General features: G+C 38.5%; 1 protein-coding gene across 1 annotated transcript; it reads left to right on the top strand.

The window, feature by feature from the left end:
- The first annotated feature begins 19,092 nt into the window (after nucleotides 1–19,092).
- Nucleotides 19,093–20,619, top strand: LOC130805542 (uncharacterized). The gene is made up of 2 exons (XM_057670318.1): nucleotides 19,093–19,198; nucleotides 19,313–20,619. The coding sequence occupies exons 1-2, from the start codon at nucleotides 19,093–19,095 to the stop codon at nucleotides 20,617–20,619; spliced, it is 1,413 nt and encodes a 470-aa protein (XP_057526301.1).
- The last annotated feature ends 356 nt before the right edge of the window (nucleotides 20,620–20,975 follow it).

Below are 20,975 nucleotides of genomic sequence, written 5' to 3'. Positions count from 1 at the left end.
CTTGGCCTCCCTCACCTCCCGCTGTGAAGAGCTGAACAAAGAACTTTTGAAGTTGCGGGAGGATTTGCCGGGCTTAAAGGAGAAAGTGGCCAAGTGCTCTGAGCTGAAAGAACGCTTGGTCCAAACTGAGCAATGGCGGGAAAAGGCGAGAAAGCAGCTGGAGGAGACCGTCGGGAATTTGGATGCTGCTTCCAACAAGTCGGCGACCCTTGGCCATGAGATCGGCCGCCTGATGGATATTCATGCCAAGCTGGTTCATCAGAATCAGTGCCTAACGCAGAAGGTGGCGGCTGACTCTGCCAATTTCAAGGCGGTACTATCCGCGGCTAAAGTGTATAAACTTTGCTTGGGAAGGAAAGCCCGGATAGCTCGAGACTGGCTGACTTCGGATGAGCCGGAGGCGTCAAGTTTTCTGGGAGATCTGACGGCGGAGATGATGGGCGCCGGTTCCAAGATTAGTGACGAGAAGTATCGCCTGGCTGCCGCGGAGTTGGGCATGGACTTCGAAACCCTTCAAAAAACTGCCAATCAGAAGGGGAGAGAAGCCTTGTCCAACTTAGCTCCAATCTTGGAGGGGGAGTCGGCGGTGCTTGTCGATCCTTCTTGGGATGCGGAGGAGAAGAGGGTCTGGTCGGAAAAAATAGATGATGACGCTGAAAAAGAGGCCTTGTGCCTCGACTTGGACCATTTGACCCTTTCCTCTCCTCCAGCGTCTGATGTCCCGGAAAACATGGCGCTCTCCAGCCTGGAGAGTTTATGCCTTGATTTGTCAAACTTGATCATTGACGAAGGTAGAAACCTCCAGGGCTTATCCAAGGAGCTGTCCGAGATTAAGGTGGAGCCGTTTAATATTGAAGATTATGTAAGCTTCACCCCTAGTCTTGAAGAGGGGATGGCCGGGTCTCCTCCTGCGCCGGGTCAAGGTCTCGAAGGGGACGTGGACGCCTTCCTGGACGACATATAACCTACATTTTTGTAATCATACATTTGTAATTATTTAGAATATTTTTCAAACAATGAAAATTGAATATTTCGTATTTCCCCGAACAATGTATGTTTGTTAATTTGATCTTTTGAGAACATTTCTATTTTATGAATTTCTAAGCCGTGACTTATCCTGGTAGAAGGTCGGGAAATATTTTTCGTCTGGAGAACTCTTGGAATAATTTCAACCCTTGGACCCCAATCTGGGGGTCCGACTTATCGATGTCCCGATCAGGAAACATCTTTGAAAAACTTAGAATATTTTGAACTTAGGGACCCCAATCTAGGGGTCCGACTTATCGATGTCCCGGTTAGGAAACATCTTTGAAAAACTTGGAATATTTTGAACTTAGGGACCCCAATCTAGGGGTCCGACTTATCGATGTCCCGGTTAGGGAACATCTATGAAAAACTTGGAATATTTTGAACTTAAGGACCCCAATCTGGGGGTCCGACTTATCGATGTCACGGTTAGGAAACATCTTTGAAAAACTTAGAATATTTTGAACTTAAGGACCCCAATCTGGGGGTCCGACTTATTGATGTGACTGAATTTTATAAGATTTTCAATAGAACTTTGCCGAGTATATGTGATTGTAAGAGCCGGATAATCTTCAAATGAAACTTCTGATTTGTTATAAATGATGAAATTTGATAATCATAAAGCTACAATTGATAACGCGAGCCTGCCGCGTGAAGATGGCTGATAAAGCGGAATACAAATGAGAACGCGATTACATCGCGTAGTTACTCTGATAAGAGTGAGTTACTGATTGCCCCTTGCAAATCTTGTTAAATGAAGAATTTCTTCAAATGGTCTCCATTCCATGGGCGAGGTAGTTTTTTTCCTTTTATGTCTTCTAGTTCGAAAGTTCCCGGTTTAATAACGCGGGTGACTTTGAAAGGGTCGTCCCAGTTGGCTCCTAACTTTCCTTTTTCCACTATCTTTCTCGTAGCCTCAACTTTGCGGAGTACAAAGTCCCCAATTTGAATGTGTCTGGTTTTGACATGACGGTTGAAGCTACGAACCATTCTCTGCTTCTGTGCTATCGATCTCAACAGTGCGTTTCCTCTTGTTTCGGGTAGGAGATCTAAGTTTGTTCTTTTTCCTTCCTCATTTTCGGTGTGCGAGTAGTAGGTGACCCTTGTAGAGGGTACGCCTATTTCAACTGGAAGTACGGCTTCAGATCCGTACACTAAAGAGAAAGGTGTATGCCCCGTGGCCTCTTTGATGGTCGTTCGACTTGCCCATAAGATGCCTGGTAGTTCTTCATCCCAATTTCCCTTGACCCCCTCTATCTTCTTCTTAATGCCATTCAGAATCTCTTTGTTCGCGGACTCTACTTGACCGTTAGTTTGCGGCCTGGACACAGAACTGAATCTGATTTGGATGTTAAACTTGTCGCAATACTCGATGGTGTTCTTGCTGACAAACTGCCTTCCATTATCTGTTATGATCACCCGGGGGATGCCGTACCTTGTGATGATATTCCGCCATATAAACTGACAGACTTGTTTGTCCGTGATTGAGCTAAGGGCCTCTGCTTCTACATACTTGGTGAAATAATCAATGGCCACAATGATGAATTTGCGTTGCCTCTTTGCTGGAGGGAAGGGGCCAAGGAGATCTATGCCCCACTTGTCGAAAGGCAGGATGGCTTGCATGGCGGTCAAGTAATTAAATGGCTTCCTTCCTATCTTTGAGTGGTACTGACATTCAAGACATCTTTTGATCAAATATTCCGCGTCTTCTCGGAGTGAGGGCCAATAATATCCACTTCTAAGGACTTTGCCAATGACAGTTCGTACTCCCTGGTGTATGCCGCATCCACCTTCGTGTATTTCGCGAAGGATATAGTTTCCTTCTTCAGGAGAAACACATTTCAGGAGGGGGTGTGTATACGACTTTTTATAGAGCGTTCCTTCGTGGAGTTCGAACCATCTGGCCTTATTCTGGAGCTTTTTAGCCTGACTTTCATCTTGGGGAAGCGTCTGATCCCGCAAGTATTCGACGTATGGTCCCATCCATGTTTCTGATCTGTCGATGGTATCGACCATGAAGTTGATGCTGGGGTTAGGAAGCACTTCCCAGATTATGTCTCGAGCCGCGGATGTTCTGCTGAGCTGGCAAGTTTCGCTAGGGAATCAGCTTGGGCATTCTGGGATCTTGGAATGTGCTCCAACGTGAACTTGTCGAATTTTTGAACAAATCCCTTTACTTGCTACAAGTACATTTTCATGCTATCATCTTTAGCTTCGAATTCCCCGTTTACTTGTCCAACAATCAATTGGGAGTCAGAGAAGGCGGACAACGTTTTGGCTCCTGCTTCGTAGCAAATTCTCAGTCCCATCAGTAATGCTTCATATTCAGCCTCATTGTTGGACGCTGCGAACTCGAACCTGACCGCCCTTTCCATACGGACCCCGGCGGAAGACACAATAAGGAGTCCAGCCCCACTTGTTGATTGTGTTGAGGACCCGTCTACATACAACTTCCATTCCTGATTGGGTTCAGGATGATAGGGGAAAGTGTTTTCAGCAATGAAGTCAGCCAGAGCTTGGGCTTTGATTGCTGTTCGAGGCTCATATTCGATGCCGAAATCCGCTAGCTGGTTTGCCAAATCTGTGACGCGGCTTGACTTGTTTTTCCCTTCCAGAATCTTTTTCAAAGGTTGATCAGTCGGACGATGATCTGGTGGGATTGAAAGTATGGCTTCAATTTCCTACTTGCCATCACGATTGCAAATATGACTTTCTCGACTTCACCGTAGTTCCCTTCTGAGCCACGGAATGCATGACTCACATCGTATATAGGGAGCTGTTTCTTTTCCCTTTCCGCAACCAGTACTCCGGATAACGAATATTCGGAGACAGAGACATATAGGACTAGCTTCTCCCCTTTGATGGGCGAAACTAGTTTTGGCAAGGTGGACAGGTGCTCTTTAAGTTGGCGGAAGGACTCTTCTGCTTCTGCTGTCCACTCGAACTTCTATTGTTTTATTGTTTTAAAGAAGGGTGAACATTTGTCCGCGGACTTGGAAAGGAATCTTCCCAGAGCAGCTACGCATCCCGTGAGTCTTTGCACTTCTTTCACGGAGGTAGGGGATCTCATATCCTGAATTGCCTTTATCTTGTCAGGGTTTGCTTCTATTCCTCTCTCGTCAACAAGGAAGCCAAGGCACTTTCCTCCAGTAACTCCAAACACGCACTTGTCTGGATTGAGCCGCATTTGGTGTCTCCGGAGGGTTGTGAATGTTTCTCGGAGGTCTGCTGCATGTTCAGACGCTTGTTTACTTTTTGCAATCATGTCGTCCACGTATACCTCCAGATTTCGGCCTATCTGAGACTGGAAGACTTTGTTTACCATTCTCTGATAAGTGGCTCCGGCGTTTTTTAGACCTAAGGGCATGATTTTGTAGCAGTACACGCCGGCATTCGTAATGAATGCTGTGTGCGGTTGATCTTCAGGGGCCAACGGGATTTGATGGTAACCCGCGTTAGCATCCATGAAGCTCAACAGGGCGTGTCCTGCTGTAGAGTCCACCAAACGATCTATCTTGGGGAGAGGATAATCGTCTTTTGGGCATGCCTTGTTTAGATCCGTGAAATCGACGCACATTCTCCACTTCCCGTTAGATTTTTTGACGAGAACAACATTGGAGAGCCAATCAGAATATTTGCATTCATTGATGAATCCGGCCTTCAACAATCTATCATTCTACAATCTATCATTCATTAATTTCCGATCTACGTTCTGACTTGAGCGTCGGAGGGGTTTTCCGGGAGATCACCCCCCGGACAAGGCTAACGTGTTGTGTTGCAGGAATTCAGGTCGCTTCCTTCCACGAGTCGCTCCTCTTGATCACACTTCCACCTATCTCCAGGTATTTTAAGTGTCTTTTGCACTTCCTCGTTTCATCACCGAAACACATATCATGGGTATATTTTATGAAATGAGTATTAAAGCCAATATACTGGAAAGTATGGAGGGTGATGCTGAAATTGAACGTCAGTTTGGTTTGCCTACGAAATTTGTTTGAAATTTGATTGTGATTTCTTAAATAAAAAATGGTTGTTATGGACTTATGATAACATTTAAATTTATTTATTTTAATTAATTATTACTGTGCCTTGATAATCTTTGACTTTCTGTTGACCTTGACTTTTAGTTAAGGGTCTGTTACATCTTTTTATTTGATTGCTTGGTCACAAAGTAAGTAACTTCTCTAACCTTAAAATAACTACCCACTACTATCCATCATATCCATGATGACCTATTCTCTCCCAGAAATAACTCCTCCTTGACCATTATAAGTAGAGCCAGCCAACATTATTTACTAAAAACAGAAAAAAAAAAACAAAAAAAAACAAAAAAAAAAAAAAAAAAATACCATACCGAAACAAAAAAAAAAAAAAAACCAAAATACAAACAACCACTATCCCGATATCTATATTCTTGCATTCATTTTATTATCGTTCATTCATAGATATCTCTAGAGCTGTTCAAATCTAACCCGATCCGGAATCGAAAATTATCCGACCCGAAAAAATGTTAATTTTTTAGGTTTTCCGAACCGGCATTATCCGAACCGATACTGCACTCGAACCGTTTGATAACTGAAAAGGGCAAAATCGAACTCGAACTCGAACTGCAACCGAATTTTATAACCGACATATAAACGTTAACCGATGTTACCCTAACTCAACAGTGATCGACCCGAGTTAAATCTGACCTGAATTATGCACGTAACCGAATGCAACCTGACTAAAACCGATTAAGATCGAACTGTTTTTAACCCGAACTGATACAAACCCGAACCGATTATTAATCGAACTGTTATAAATCCGAATCAATTTTTCACCTAATTTCAGCAAATTAGGTCCAATTTCAGTTTTCTAATTATGATTTTTTGAATATTTGAAAACTAATTTCTAATATTGAAACATTGTAAACAAGATTATCTGTAAATAAATAAGATTCCCCATGATATTGATATCAATTATAAACCAATAAGCACATTACAAAAACCTTAGAAACATACTGAAGTGGAACAATACAAAAACTTAAATGTTTCTTCAACACTTCAATCTAGAATTATCTTGCTTTCTATTTACTCTTATGAGAAAAATAATGAAGGGCTAAGAATGAAACCATTTTGAAATCAATGGTTAAAATCCAAAATTCATGTGGCATTCATAGTTGTATGTAATTGGTTATTGAAAGTCTTTTAAGGATTAATGAAGTGGACATTATCTAAACTATTCATTCATCCACATTACACATCATCAATGGCTTAAATTTAATTAATGGTAAATACTATTTTAGTGAATATTTTCTTAAAAAAGCTAATTAGCAATAAAATTGAATACGAATTATTTAGAATTGTGAGGTTATTAAATAACTTATATATAAACACGTCGAATCGGATTAAAATCCTCGGATTGAGTCGAATCAAGGGCGGATTCGAACTGAATTGTCATCCCTATCTCACACCTCTATATACAAAGATCAACGACTTATAATAAGTGATGTATCAATTGAGTAATATATTCATCAAATTGGACAATTATTTATCCAAAATAATTTATTTGAGTAATATAAATATTGTATATCAAATATTAAATATTTTTATTATTGAATTTGGTCAAATTGCATAATTTAGGCTATTTAATTCAAAGTAACAAAAAGGTGGAGTATTAGTTTCATTTACTATAATAGATCGAATTACGATAAGTGAACTTTGAATTACGATCGATTATTAATAGCCTATAAATTACTTTAGTTTAGAGTATTCAAGATCAGTAATAAGTAATAACGTTGAGTTAACTGTCAATGATAGTCTATAACTATAAGATAGTTTGTATTAGCTTCATTCACTCCAACAGGCCTAGTTCCGAACATTATTAATCTATAAATTAAATACGATCAATTATTAGTGTAATAGATTTATTAGTTTAAAGTATTCAAGGTCACTAATAGTATTAATACATAATATCATATAAAATGGTTATGATTACTTGATTAATCTAATTCACTTTATTATAATAAGTTTCAATTATCAAACTTAGAAATATGATCGATTATTAGTGTAATAGAGTAATGTATATTCTAATAGCTCATACTCCCTCTAATTAAAAACAAATGTCTTATTTGAAATTTGCATAAATTCTCCCTCTAGTAATATATTCTAAATTTCTAATAAGTTAGTAACAAGCCTGAAAAGATATCGAGAGAATTTCTTTGAATTAGAGGGACTATTAGTTTAGAGTACTCAATAACACTAATAAGTCTAAGTATGTAATAACAAATAAGATAGTTTAGATATAGTTTAGATTATTGTTATTCATTCAAACAAATCGAGTTTTAATATTCAATCAATTATCAAAAGTAGCAACATGATGCATTGTTAAATAATAGTCTCATATATATATATATATATATCTATATATATATATATATATATATATATATATATATATATATATATATATATATATATATATATATATATATATATATATATATATATATATATATATACACACACACACACACACACACACACACACACACATATATATATATATATATATATATATATATATATATATATATATATATATATATATATATATATATATATACACACACATATATATATATATACACATATATAAAATAATTGAAATAAATTGATCTGCCATATCTGATAAAACAATCGATAATTATTTTTTGTAAGTAAATGAGTATACATCAATTAAAAACCCGAATATTAACTTATTTTTATATTTACCCGATCAATAGTTGTCCGTAATCGATAACTACTCGATAATAAAGCTCGAACCCGATTTGTGCCCGAAAAAACCGAACTAATGTTACACCGATGACAACCCGAGCTCGATTGAGACGCGACTCGAATTTCAACCGATAACAAACCAGTTTGTACCCGATAATGCCAACAACCGTTGTTAAACCGACCCGTAACTAACCGATTTGACCCGAGTATGACCCGTTGTTGCATACGACCGAAAATTTACCAATTCGAATTCCGACCGAGCCGAATTACACCCGTCCCAAATCGACCCGATGACCTAAATGAACACCTCTTGATATCTCATCTCTGATTTGACTTGAGCGTTGGAGGGGTTTTACAAGAGATCACCCCTCGGGCAAGGTTAACGTGTTGTGTTGTAAGACTTTAGGTCACTCCGATGGAAGGGCTACATCTCACTTCCACTTCGTTGACCGTTGACTCTAATAACACTTTCACTTCAAGTATTTCAAGTGTCTCTTATACTTCCTCGTTTCTTCACAGAAACAGTTTGGCGTCGTCTATGGGGAAACGTGTTATAAGCACTCGAACAAAAATCACCCCCAAGAGACATCCTACACAAACCACTACCGTGCACAACACAGATATAAACACTTCCGCAGGTCAGGCCAACAATCTAGCCGTGACTCGTCGTGATCTGGACATGCTGGCTCAAAATCTTACTTCTGATTTCGCTGAATAGCTTCGTGCTATTGTCAGTGCCAATGACGCTACTCCCTATCAGCAGGTGTTGGCCGACATAGGGGTGTGATGCGAGTATGGAGTGGAATGATCCAAGAACCAGTTTAAGGCCTTCATGATTGATACCAAGAACTCCCTTGACACACGAAGAACAAGCAAAACCTTCTGTTTTGTATGAAAACAGAAGGGTGACAAGAACAATCCCTTGGGATGGTTCTATGTCGTGGATGGAGACAACGAACCTTCACTCAGTCCCTGGCCTCCTCCTCACACTCAAGTTAAGATTCACTCTCTTAACTCTCGTGGAATTGATTGAATACCCTCTTTGCTTCACTCACAAAGAACACACTCAGGTTTGTAATTGCACCAATTACTTTGAATGAAAATTCATAAAACCAAATCTGAATTCTGATACAAAGAGGTTGCTCCTTTATATAGAGCTATAACGGCTATAATGGGGTGTCTAACAATCATACTAACCCCGTGCCTTATTATTAAAAACACGTGCAAAACAAGAACTAAAAAACAGAAACATAAAAATAACTCTTAACACATTGAATCAGCCATTTTCAAACAACTGGCGAACACGCGACCTTGGAGCTGTTCTCGTGGGTTCTGTGAAAGCTAGCTCCATCATCCTTGGGTCCTGGCTTCTTATTTCATGTCCAAAGATGACAACCCTTGGATTTCCTCACTCATACACACACCAGGCTAGACGTTCCCATGCTCGCAAGGTGGGTTGCCAGGCAGATTTATGTCTTTGCTGTTCTGTTGCTTGCTGATTTGGGAACAGCCTTCTGTTCTGGTTGATATTTGCTGGAAGGCTTCCTTGTGTTTCCTCTTGCTCTTGCCATGCTTCCATGTTCATACTTAGTCCAAGTTGAGGATGATCTCCCTCATACAAGCAATCACCAGCACGTTTAGTAGAGTTAGTGCATGAAGATTCAATGAACTTGATTAGTGTTTTGATACAATTATGTTCTCCTTGATTGTTATTTGATTGTGAGCTATTCATAATTGCATCAATCCCTCCTTCTTTAAACAAAATTGTCCTTAATTCTGCGTTGTCTTCATGCCTTTGGGAATCATCTAAGTTGAAAGCCTTCGAGATCCCATAACTGTCCAGGAGATCAAAATGCACCCATGCCAATGTTCCTTCCTGCAGTTCCTTTGGCTTGATGTCACCTTCTGCTTGGATACTGCAATGCTCTGTTTCTACTATGGTTTGCCTTTTGAGTTCGTTTTTTTGTTGCAGCACCCTTACAGCCTTATGTTTGGTATCTGTATGGTACCTGCAAACAGAATGAATGTCAACAATTGTGTCTTCTATGAAATAAAAACCACTTACATGACAACATGTAATTGAATCTTGTAAGTGCAGTTTGTTTAATTCAACATCATCAATAGGTATAGTTTTGATTAATTCAGTGTCTAATGCTTCGTCCTCTAATGATTTCAACGCTTTGCATTGCTGTTGGGTTTGATCCTCACTGATTTCCTTAGTGAACAGATGCACAGTTTCCCTCTCCTTTTGAATTTCTTTGTAGCAGTTACGTTTAGTCAGCTCATAACTTGTTTTGTTTTGTTTTGGAGGATTACTCATGGTCTCATATGGAGATAGGGGTGTAAGATTTGTTAGTTGTCTATAGGATGAGGGCTCGTATTTCTTCCTGAGGTGTTTCTTCAGTTTGGCCCAAGTGTTAATCCTCTCCCTGTTCTCCCTCCTTCTTTGCTTCTGAATTCCCTCAAACCATATGGCAGCTAATTTGTTTAACTTGTTTTTGGCTAGTTTGTATTGCTGTTTTTCAGAGGTTTCATTGAATTCAAAATACCTCTCTAATCCAGCCTCCCATTCCAAGTAATCCTCAGGGTCGTGTGTTGTTCCCCCAAAATCAACAACTAATCTAAGTGTTTTATTCTCTGTGATTCTTTCAATATTGCGTGCGTGTACTATCTTTTCCCGTTGGTTCATGTCAATTTTAGTCACTGTATTGTGAGTTGTTGGATGGCAAGGGTCATCTCAGCAAATATTTCATCCAAATTCATGATATTCTTATTACTACAATGAATGCACAAACACTATCAAGAACACAGCAGGAATGCAACAATCCTTCTGCTAGCAAAGAAAAATCAACAAGCAACACTTTGGATTTTTTGGGTTCTTTGTAATTGTTACACCAAGTTCTTTTGATTAGAACCAATTTTATCAAACATATAGAAAGTAGAACAAATTCATCATCAAAAAAATCAATGCACAAAGATTTCTGATTAAATGAGGATGAATGACAGATTTTTGCTCTTCAATCCTTTGCTTTCTGAACTACTTTTTGTGATGATGATTCAAGAACGTAATATGATGTTAGGCAATGTAAAATTAAGATCTAAACAATGATTAAACAATCTAATGCGTTCAATAAACTACAGAAATCAAATGCAGCAAATAATAAGGAAGAAATTCAGATGCACAATAACAAACCCTAATTTTCCAGAAAATTTTTGCAAATTAGATTGTTATTATCAATCTTCCTTAAAGCAAACGTAGTATTCAATGATTCACCACAATTCTTATTCAATTCCTATCAGATTTCACTTATCAAAACAATCAGGGATTGGAATTCAAGAATCAGAATTCACAAGCCAGTTTCTTCAAGGAAAACTCAATGTTCGAACTTTTAAATCGCAATTGTCATCAAATTTCAATGAGTATACATTCGGGACATTTAAGAATTGAATTGAAATGGTTTAGTCGACAAAATTTGATATGTATAATGACTCAAAACAAATTTTTCAGAAATCAAAGTGATGCACATTCATTCATGCGAAAATCAGAATTTCAGAAGTTTGCATTCCACAATCAAATTCATACAACGACAAGATATAATGCGTATTTCTTAATCACAAATGAGTAATTAACAAAGAAAGATCGAATTATAAAAGTATAAGATTGAATTCGTACCTGTATTCGTGAAAATTGAAAAAAATGGCACAATACCTGATCCTTCTGTTTACCCTTACCAGGCGTGTATGTGATCTTGCTTACCTGATTTCCTTTGTTCCTTTTGATCGTATCCCTCCTCGAAACGCGGCTCTGATACCAAGTTGATGCGAGTATGGAGTGGAATGATCCAAGAACCCGCTTAACGCCTTCAAGATTGATGCCAAGAACTCCCTTGACACACGAAGAACAAGCAAAACCTTTTGTTTTGTATGAAAACAGAAGGGTGACAAGAACAATCCCTTGGGATGGTTCTATGTCGTGGATGGAGACAATGAACCTTCACTCAGTCCCTGGCCTCCTCCTCACACTCAAGTTAAGATTCACTCTCTTAACTCTCGTGGAATTGACTGAATACCCTCTTTGCTTCACTCACAAAGAACACACTTAGGTTTGTAATTGCACCAATTACTTTGAATAGAAATTCATAAAACCAAATATGAATTCTGATACAAAGAGGTTGCTCCTTTATATAGAGCTATAACGGCTATAATGGGGTGTCTAACAATCATACTAACCCTGTGCCTTATTATTAAAAACACGTGCAAAACAAGAACTAAAAAACAGAAACATAAAAATAACTCTTAACACATTGAATTAGCTATTTTCAAACAACTGGCAAACACGCGACCTTGGAGCTGTTCTCGTGGGTTCTGTGAGAGCTAGCTCCATCATCCTTGGGTCCTAGCTTCTTATTTCATGTCCAAAGATGACAACCCTTGGATTTCCTTGCTCATACACACACCAGGCTTGACGTTCCCATGCTCGCAAGGTGGGCTGCCAGGCAGATTTATGTCTTTGCTATTATGTTGCTTGCTGATTTGGGAACAACCTTCTGTTCTGGTTGATATTTGCTTAAAGGCTTCCTTGTGTTTCCTCTTTCTCTTGCCATGCTTCCATGTTCATACTTAGTCCAAGTTGAGGATGATCTCCCTCATACAAGCAATGACCAGCACGTTTAGTAGAGTTAGTGCATGAAGATTCAATGGACTTGATTAGTGTTTTGATACAATTATGTTCTCCTTGATTGTTATTTGATTGTGAGCTATTCATAATTGCATCAGGGTGTCAAACAGGTAGGGTTGGGTCATATATAAATGGATCAATAGACCCTTGACCTGAACATGACCTGTTGAATTAAATGGTTCAAAAATTGAAACCCCAACCAGATCTGTAGCAAGTCAGGTTAACCTGCTAAATACCCGTTTAACCTGCGTTTTTTTTTTCAGGTCATTGAACCCATATATTTTAGGTTACCTATTTGACCCATATGGCCATATATTATATTCACATTTCATAATAAACATGCTTCAAAGTTCAACTATCAATCTATCATCATTCATCATATTCATAACAAGATAATACTATCTTGCTAGATGACTGCGTAGTGCATACTTCCTAGTTAAAACTTAAAAGTCTTCAAAAGTCAACAAACAAGAAAAATAGAACAACAAATTGTTAAGTTGACAAGCCAAAACCAAAAGCATCATAATTAGTTTCTAGTTTCTACAAATCATCATAATCTAAAATATGGTGGCTGAGGAAGATGCTTTTGAGCTGAATTTATGTTGATCGAAACTTAGACTTGGACTAGGGCAAGATATGTCTTCTTCTTCTTCAACTTTAATCTTCATTACCATCCCACGGTAGATATAGGAATGGCAAGAATATCTCTAGCCATTAAAGAAAGTACCGGATAACGAGATACATTTGTCTTCCAATGCGCAAGAATATCAATATTAACTGAACGAGGCACTAGTTGCTCCTCAAAATACATCTCCAAATCAGATTTCATACTCAATACTATGCTCATTAGAGAAACTATCAAAGTCCTATAAAACAAGTATTTACATCAAAATCTTTAAAAGGTAAAGAAACAAACAAAAACTTATATAATTATGGAAAAGAAAAATCAGAAACTTACGGTCATAAACTCATCGGTAGCATCTTCAATATTTCCAACATGTAAACTTCTATATTTTTGTCATGGAGAAGTTGCAGATAGTTTAAGAGCATAGATATTTGTGTTTTCTCCCTCACGTTAGCCACTTCTTCCTCATAATCAACACCATCTCCATAAACTTTTTTGAAGCTCCATTGAACAAATTGAAGCTTAAACCTAGGATCTAACACAATAGTGACTGCCATAATAATGCTAAAATAACTTCAATATTTCCCAAATTTTTCATACATCTTACAAGCCATTTTCTTCATAAAACCATCCATACTCTCTGTCTCACTTTTTAAAAGCAATCTTACCCTCAACACATTAGGAAAGTATAAGTTAGCAGTAGGATATTTAGTCCCAGAAAAAGCAAGAGTAGCTTCATAAAAAACTTTTAAAAACTTGAAAATGTTTTCAATCTTAGCTCATTCTTCCGCAGTAGGACAATGAATATAGTTAGCATCAACTTTCTAAAAATGAATTAAAGCTTTCTTGTAATACAATGCACTTTCAAGCATTAAATATGTGGAATTACATCGTGTTATAACATCTTGTTTTAAACCCTTAGAGCTTTGAAGGCCTACATGCTCAATACAACTTAAGAAACGTTGTTTTCTAGCTTATGATCCCTTAATCACAGCATCATCAATTTCTTTCAATCCATCTTGAACTACTAAGTTCATGATATGTGCACAACACCTCACGTGAAAAATTCTCCTGCACATAACAATTCAAGTTCACCCTTAAGACAATCTGCAAACATATCATTTGAAGCCACATTATCAAGAGTAATGCTAAAAATCTTTTGCAAAATACCTCATTCTTTCAACAAGGAACACACATGATCACTTAAATGAACTCCCGTATGAGGGGGAGGCATAAAACAAAAATTCAACTTCTTTTTTAAGACCCAATTATCATCAACATAATGTGCAGTTAAAGTGATATATCCATCTGAGGTTATTGAACTCCAACAATCAAAAGTAAGGCAAATAATACTACTAATTGAACCTAAAAAAAACTTCAAATTCTCCTTCTCCCTTTCATACATCTTAACAACATCAGACTTAGATGTATAACGTGAGATTGTTTGAGTCGTAGGATTCAAATAACTAAATAATCTCCTAATCCCTTCATATTCAACAAATTGAAAAGAGAGATCATGTCTTACTATTGCAAGAGCTAATAGTTCACGAAAAATAGCAACATCAAATACAGGCAATTTATTTGCTAAACCAGCTGTGGAATTCTCCAATATCATTTGACCAACATCACGAAATGTTCTCATTTTACAATTTTTTACATGACGAATTAAATTTCCTGTCCCCACTATCTACCCTAAACGTTTTTTCACATTTTTTACATTTACATAACAGATTTCCTTCTTCATCAGTTTCATCCACAAATTCAAAGTTCACCCAAACACCAGATGTAAGTCTACGTTGTCGGTTAAAATTCTTGCCAGATATATGAATTGTTTTGTTACCTTTGTTTTTAAGATCCTTCTTATTCATTGTGTCACTACTCTTAACCTCCACCAGATCTTCTTCTGAGTCAACTTGAACATGTTCAGATTCAATGGTATCCCTTACCTAAGAAGAAATACAAAAAATAGTTTAAACTTCTAAACAAAAAATACAATATGACAAAGCAAAGTTTAGAGCTTTCACTTTTCAGTGATTATTTTTACACTTTTTCCCACAAATTTTAGAGCTTTCTGCAGTTTTACAATACAGTATTAAAAGTTTAAAACAGAGTGAAATGAAATGAATGTCTCAACCAAGTTCATGAAATCAGTGATTATTCCGCAGTTTAGAGCTTTCCATACAGTGTTACAATATATTGATTATTCTCATTTCTCATTTGTAACTGAAACATAAGGATGTATACATAAATAACACAATTTTAGGATCATGAAATCAGTTGATACTTGATAGTAAGAACACAAAAAAAATCATTGTGAAAATGGAACACAAACAAAATTGAAAAAATCGAACACTAAAAAACACAAACACGAACCAAATTATTATGAAGAATTAAAGATGGCATTAAGAACAATGAAAATAGTAGTAACAGCAATGAATAGTAAAATCAAACACAAAAAAAAATCAAAAAAATTGAACACAAAAAAAATCAGAAAAAATCGAACAAAAAAAAATCAGAAAAATCGGACAACAAAAATAAAAGAATGAGAAAAAGAAATAATTCTTACCTTGGCTTTTGGCATTCAGGATTTAGGTAGTGATAAATTTAGGAGGAAGATGGTAGTAAGGAGAGAGAAGAAGGCAAAGAGATTAGAGAACAGAGAAGAGGAAGCTCGAAGCACTCGAAGGCGCCGCAGACCCGCAGTACTCAATACTCATGTAATTTTAGGGTTTATGATTATCACATCATCTTCATTTCAAATTTTCAATGGGTTAATAACTAAATACTTAATGTTTCAAATGTTAATATCAATCCAGTAACAATGTGTCATCCATCCGTAGGCCCAACTCCCAAGTGGCCTAGTAATGTGTCATCTAGTATAATGGGTTAATATCAGATAATATGGGTCGACCTGACCTGACTGACCCATTTAATAAATGGGTTAAACAAGTTTTTTTCGGGTATAAATATTCAACCTGAACCTAACCCATTTAATAAACAGATCAGGTCGAGTTGACCCATTTAATTAATTGGGTCAAAAATCTAAACCCAAACCCACTAATTTCGGGTCGGTTTCAGATCAGGTTAGCAGGTCGGGTCAGCTTTTGCCAGCCCTAGGCCAAGATCAAATTGAAAACCTTAAGAGGAGAATCAAACCCCACTCAAGTTCCCGAAAGTCAGACGATCAGGATACTCAAATATCGCGATCAAGCAGAAGGAATAGATAAAGGAGGGAAAGGTCCAACCTCCAAAATAGTTTAAGCAAAGGAAAGGAAGAAGGGGAATCCAAGCCTGAGACTCCGGATGCTAGAAGCTACTTAAACGAAAAGAGGGCTCAACAATCGCACAATGCACAATCGTTGGTGGATAAAAAGCGGGAAGAGAGGAAGATACCGCGGCTTTCTAGGTCTAGTTACCCACTTATCCTCGTTAGGCCTCTACAAGATGATTTCAGCCGAGGAGGACCTCAAGAGGCCCCTATGTTACTGAACTCCCCCTTATCCGCTGAAATTCTAGCGACTCCTAATATTACCAATATCAAGATCCCCAACATGAATCCTTTCGACGGAACGAAAAGTCCCGAAGAACACATCGTGGCGTATAAGAATTTGATGCTACTGTACACCGCCAACCAAGCTTTGCTGTGCAAATTTTTCCCTACCACTTTGAGTGGTGACGCTTTGAATTGGCACACATCGTTACCAGTAGGGAGTATCCATATCTTTGCTAAACTGGAAGCCAAGTTTGTAAGCCATTTTGTGGCTTCCAAACGACAAGAGAAGTCCGACTTCCACTTACTGAGTATCATACAATAAAAGGGAGAATTTGTAGCCAAATACTTGAAAAAGTTTCAAGAGGCTGTTTTGGAAGTCACTGACTTAGAAGATTCAATTTCCGTTAATGCCCTGATAAACAGGATGCGAACTTCAAAACTGAAATTTCAGCTTATAGAGAATCAAGTGAGGATATATGCGAAGGCTATGAGACAATGTCAGAGCTATGTCACTACTTCTGAAATATGTCACGCACATGATATCAAGAAGCGAAAACACGATAAAAGGGAGCAAGGATCAAGTCATACACAAAGGGTCTACAAAGAAGAACCCCAAGCAAGAAGAGATAGAGGTTATCCCCCCATCACCAAGGCCCCCCTTCTGAAATAGGGCCCCCTAGATCTAGACAAGTTTATGCCACGAAGAGCCTCGAGCCAAGAACCTAAGGGATGGGGGAGATGACCCTCGTTTTAATAGAAATAGGAGAGACATCTTCTATGCCATCCAAGATGCACTCCCGTCATCTCCATCTACCACTAAACCATCCGATCGCCATAACTATAACTTATGGTGTGAGTACCACCGGGAATACAGGCACACTCTAACACAATGCAGAAAGCTTAAATGTATTTTGCATCAAATGGAGGAAAAAGGAAAATTGGGAGGTTTCTGAACAGAAAGGAATATACTTCTCGTGGTGACGAGAGGTCATACCGTCCAAGGCATAAACCCTCGAAGGGTGAAGAAAGAAAAGACGTCTCTAGTGATACACGTGGGGTCATCAATATGATCATAGGAGGTTTTTCAGAAGAATACCCCACCCTCAGAGCGGCAAGAGATAGTGTCCACACTCTGATGAAAGGACCTGCCAAAGCAATCATAGGAGCCCCACACAGATCCATTAGAAGTAACAATCAAGATTGGCCAGATGAAAGTGAGAAAGTACTAATTGACACCGAAAGTACCACGGATTTGATCATGATGGATTGCCTCAAACAGATGAAGTTCGAGGAAAAACACTTGCAACCTATTGACAAACCCCTCATTGGTTTCGGGATTATCTTACTTCTAGTATGTGTAGGGGGGAGAAACCATTGCAAAACAATGCCCATCCATTTCACCGTAGTAGATTTAAACTTCCCTTACCATGCCATCATGGGGCTCCCCCTCATCAACAACTTAAAGTTGTGATTTCACCGCATTAGTTGCTGCTGCAATTCAAACAAGATGACGGTAAGGTCGGAATCCTTAAACAAGATCAGAAGACAGCCTGTTAATGCCTTATCAATACTTTGAAGGATGATGGTGTTCCTGGAGAATCTTCTAAGAGGAAGAAAGAAGAAGAAACAAATCAATCCATCATGAGTGTCTATTTAGACACCCTGAACATACAGGAAAGACCACATACACGAAACAACACGAAGAGGTGGAAATTTTTGAGGGGAAGAAGATCAAAGTGGGTAAGAATCTCACAGAAGTAGTGAGACACGATGTTTTGGCTACCATAGTCGAATTTTGTGATATCTTTGCTTTCTCTATCGAGGAAATGCCCGGTATTCCACCCAACATCATGTGCCACAAGTTAGACATCAAACCTGGATACAAACCTGTCAAGCAAAAGCTACGACACCAAGGGAAAGAAGAATAGAAGCTGCAAAAGAAGAAGTTGATAAGTTGCTTAAGGCTGGTTTCTTCCGGGAATGTCAATACTCTGATTGGCTCTCCAACGTAGTATTGGTCAAGAAACCCAACGGGAAATGGCGAATGTGTGTTGACTTCATCGACCTGAATAAAGCCTGCCCAAAAGATGATTATCCTTTTTTGAAGAGATCGTCTAATAAATTCCACAGCAGGGCATGCCTTTCTAAGCTTCATGGATGCCAACGCGGGTTACCACCAAATTCCTTTAGCCCTTGAAGATCAACTTCACACGGCATTCATCACAAGTGCTAGGGTATATTGTTACAAGGTAATGCCATTTGGATTAAAGAATGCGGGAGCCACATATCAATGCAGAAACTTGGAAGTATATGTGGACGACATGATAACAAAGAGCAAGTAAGCCACTGATCATGCTGCATATCTTCGAGAGATATTCATGACTCTTGTAACCACCAGATGCGTATAAATCCTGACAAGTGTGTATTTATATTAACAGGAGTAAAATGTCTAAGTTTCCTAGTGGACGAAAGGGGGATCGAGGGAAATCCTGATAAAATAAAAGCCATACGCGCTATGAAGACCCCTAAATCCGTGAAAGAAGTACAAAAGTTGATAGGATGTGTAGCAGCCTTAGGAAGATTCATGTCCATATCCGCAGAGGATGCAGAAGAAGCATTTAGTAAGCTTAAAGAATACTTGGCTTCTTTACCCATGTTAGTCTTCCCTGTTCAAGGAGAAATCCTAATCCTATATGTATCTGTGTCTAAATACTCCCTCTTTTGAGTTGTTGTAGCAGAAAGAGAAAAGAATCAACTCCCAGTATATTATATAAGTCAGGCCTTTCGGGGTTCAGAAGGGAACTATAGTGAAGTGGAAAAAATATTCTTCGTCGTTGTGATGGCAAGTAGGAAGTTAAAGCCCTACTTCCAACCACATCAGATTCGAGTAAGGAAGTTAAAGCCCTACTTCCAATCACATCAGATTCGAGTAAGGACAAACCAGCCTCTGAAGAAGATCTTGAAAGGCAGAAATCATTCAAGCCACATTACTGATTGGACTGATCAACTAGCTGACTTCGGAATAGAATATGAACTACGTACAGCAATCAAAACCCAAGCATTAGCTGATTTCATAGCTGAGAGCAGGGGGCCAAGTCCAACTGGCCCTGATCAAGAATGGAAATTGTATGTAGATAGATCTTCCACTAAGTCTGCAAGTGGACCCGGGATACTTATCCTATCTTCCGCCGGGGTCAGAATGGAGCGGGCTGTGCGATTCGAATTTGCCGCTTCCAACAATGAAGCTGAATATGAGGCCCTTATATTAGGTCTAAACATTTGCTCTGAAGCTGGGGCAAGGACCTTGTCAGTCTTTTCTGATTCCCAACTAATAGTCGGACAAGTGAATGGGGAGTTCGAAACCAAATATGACATCATGAAGATGTATTTACAAAGGGTGAAAGAATTTGTTACCAATTTCGACAAATTTTCACTCATTCATATACCTAGATCAGATAATGCTCAAGCGAATTCCCTTGCAAGGTTGGCTAGTTCAGCTGAAACATCTGATGCACGCAACATCATTTGGGAAGTCCTCCTTAACCCCAGTATCAGCGTCATGGTCTCCACTATCGACAGATCAAAAATATGGATGGAACCTCTCATCAAGTACCTCCAACAAAACATCCTCCCAGAAAGTGAAAATGAAACTCGAATCCTACAGAAAAAAATAAAAGCAAATTGGTTTGAATTTTATGATGGAATCCTTTACAAAAAATCATATACACATCCACTCTTGAAATGTGTAAGTCCAGAAGAGGGAAATTATATTTTGCGAGAAATTCATGAAGGAGAATGTGGAATACACCAAGGGGTAAGAACAGTGATTAATAAGGTCCTCAGAAGTGGGTATTATTGGCCTTCTCTTTGGAACGATGCAGAAACTTTAATCTTAAGGTGCTCCAAATGCCAATTCTTCTCCAAGGTTGCCATAAAGCCTACTAGTTACCTCACAACAATACAATCCATGTTATCGTTCGACGAATGGGGAACAGATCTCCTTGGTCCATTTCCACAGCAAGGGGTTAGAGAAAATTCATAATCGTTGCCATCGACTACTTTTCAAAATATGTTGAAGTAGAACCCTAGCACAATAACGGATAAACAAGTTTGCCAATTCCTTTTGAGGAACATCATAATCAGATATGGCATTCCGCGGGTCATTATCATGGACAATGGCAGGCAATTCATAAGTCGAGGTATGATTGAGTATTGTGATAAGTTTAACATTCAAATCAGATACAATTCAGTGTCACGACCATAAACGAACGGGCAAGTTGAATCTGCCAATAAGGAAATTCTTAATGGCATCAAGAAAGTAGAAGGGGAAAAAGGTACATGGGATGAAAAATTACCAAGTATACTGTGGGCAAGTCATACCACAGTCAAAGAAGCCAC

Source organism: Amaranthus tricolor, chromosome 2 (assembly GCF_026212465.1).
Source record: "Amaranthus tricolor cultivar Red isolate AtriRed21 chromosome 2, ASM2621246v1, whole genome shotgun sequence".
Classification (NCBI taxonomy): Eukaryota; Viridiplantae; Streptophyta; class Magnoliopsida; order Caryophyllales; family Amaranthaceae; genus Amaranthus; species Amaranthus tricolor.
The sequence above is the reverse complement of the archived record's forward strand: the minus strand, read 5'-3'. Positions and strand labels throughout refer to the sequence as shown.

Excerpts from the sequence above, each read along its gene's own strand:
- LOC130805542 (XM_057670318.1), top strand. The coding sequence starts at position 19,093 with ATGAAGACCCCTAAATCCGTGAAAGAAGTACAAAAGTTGATAGGATGT. Across the intron at positions 19,199-19,312 it reads GGATGCAGAAGAAGCATTTA|CAGAAAGAGAAAAGAATCAA; the intron begins GTAAGCTTAAAG and ends GAGTTGTTGTAG.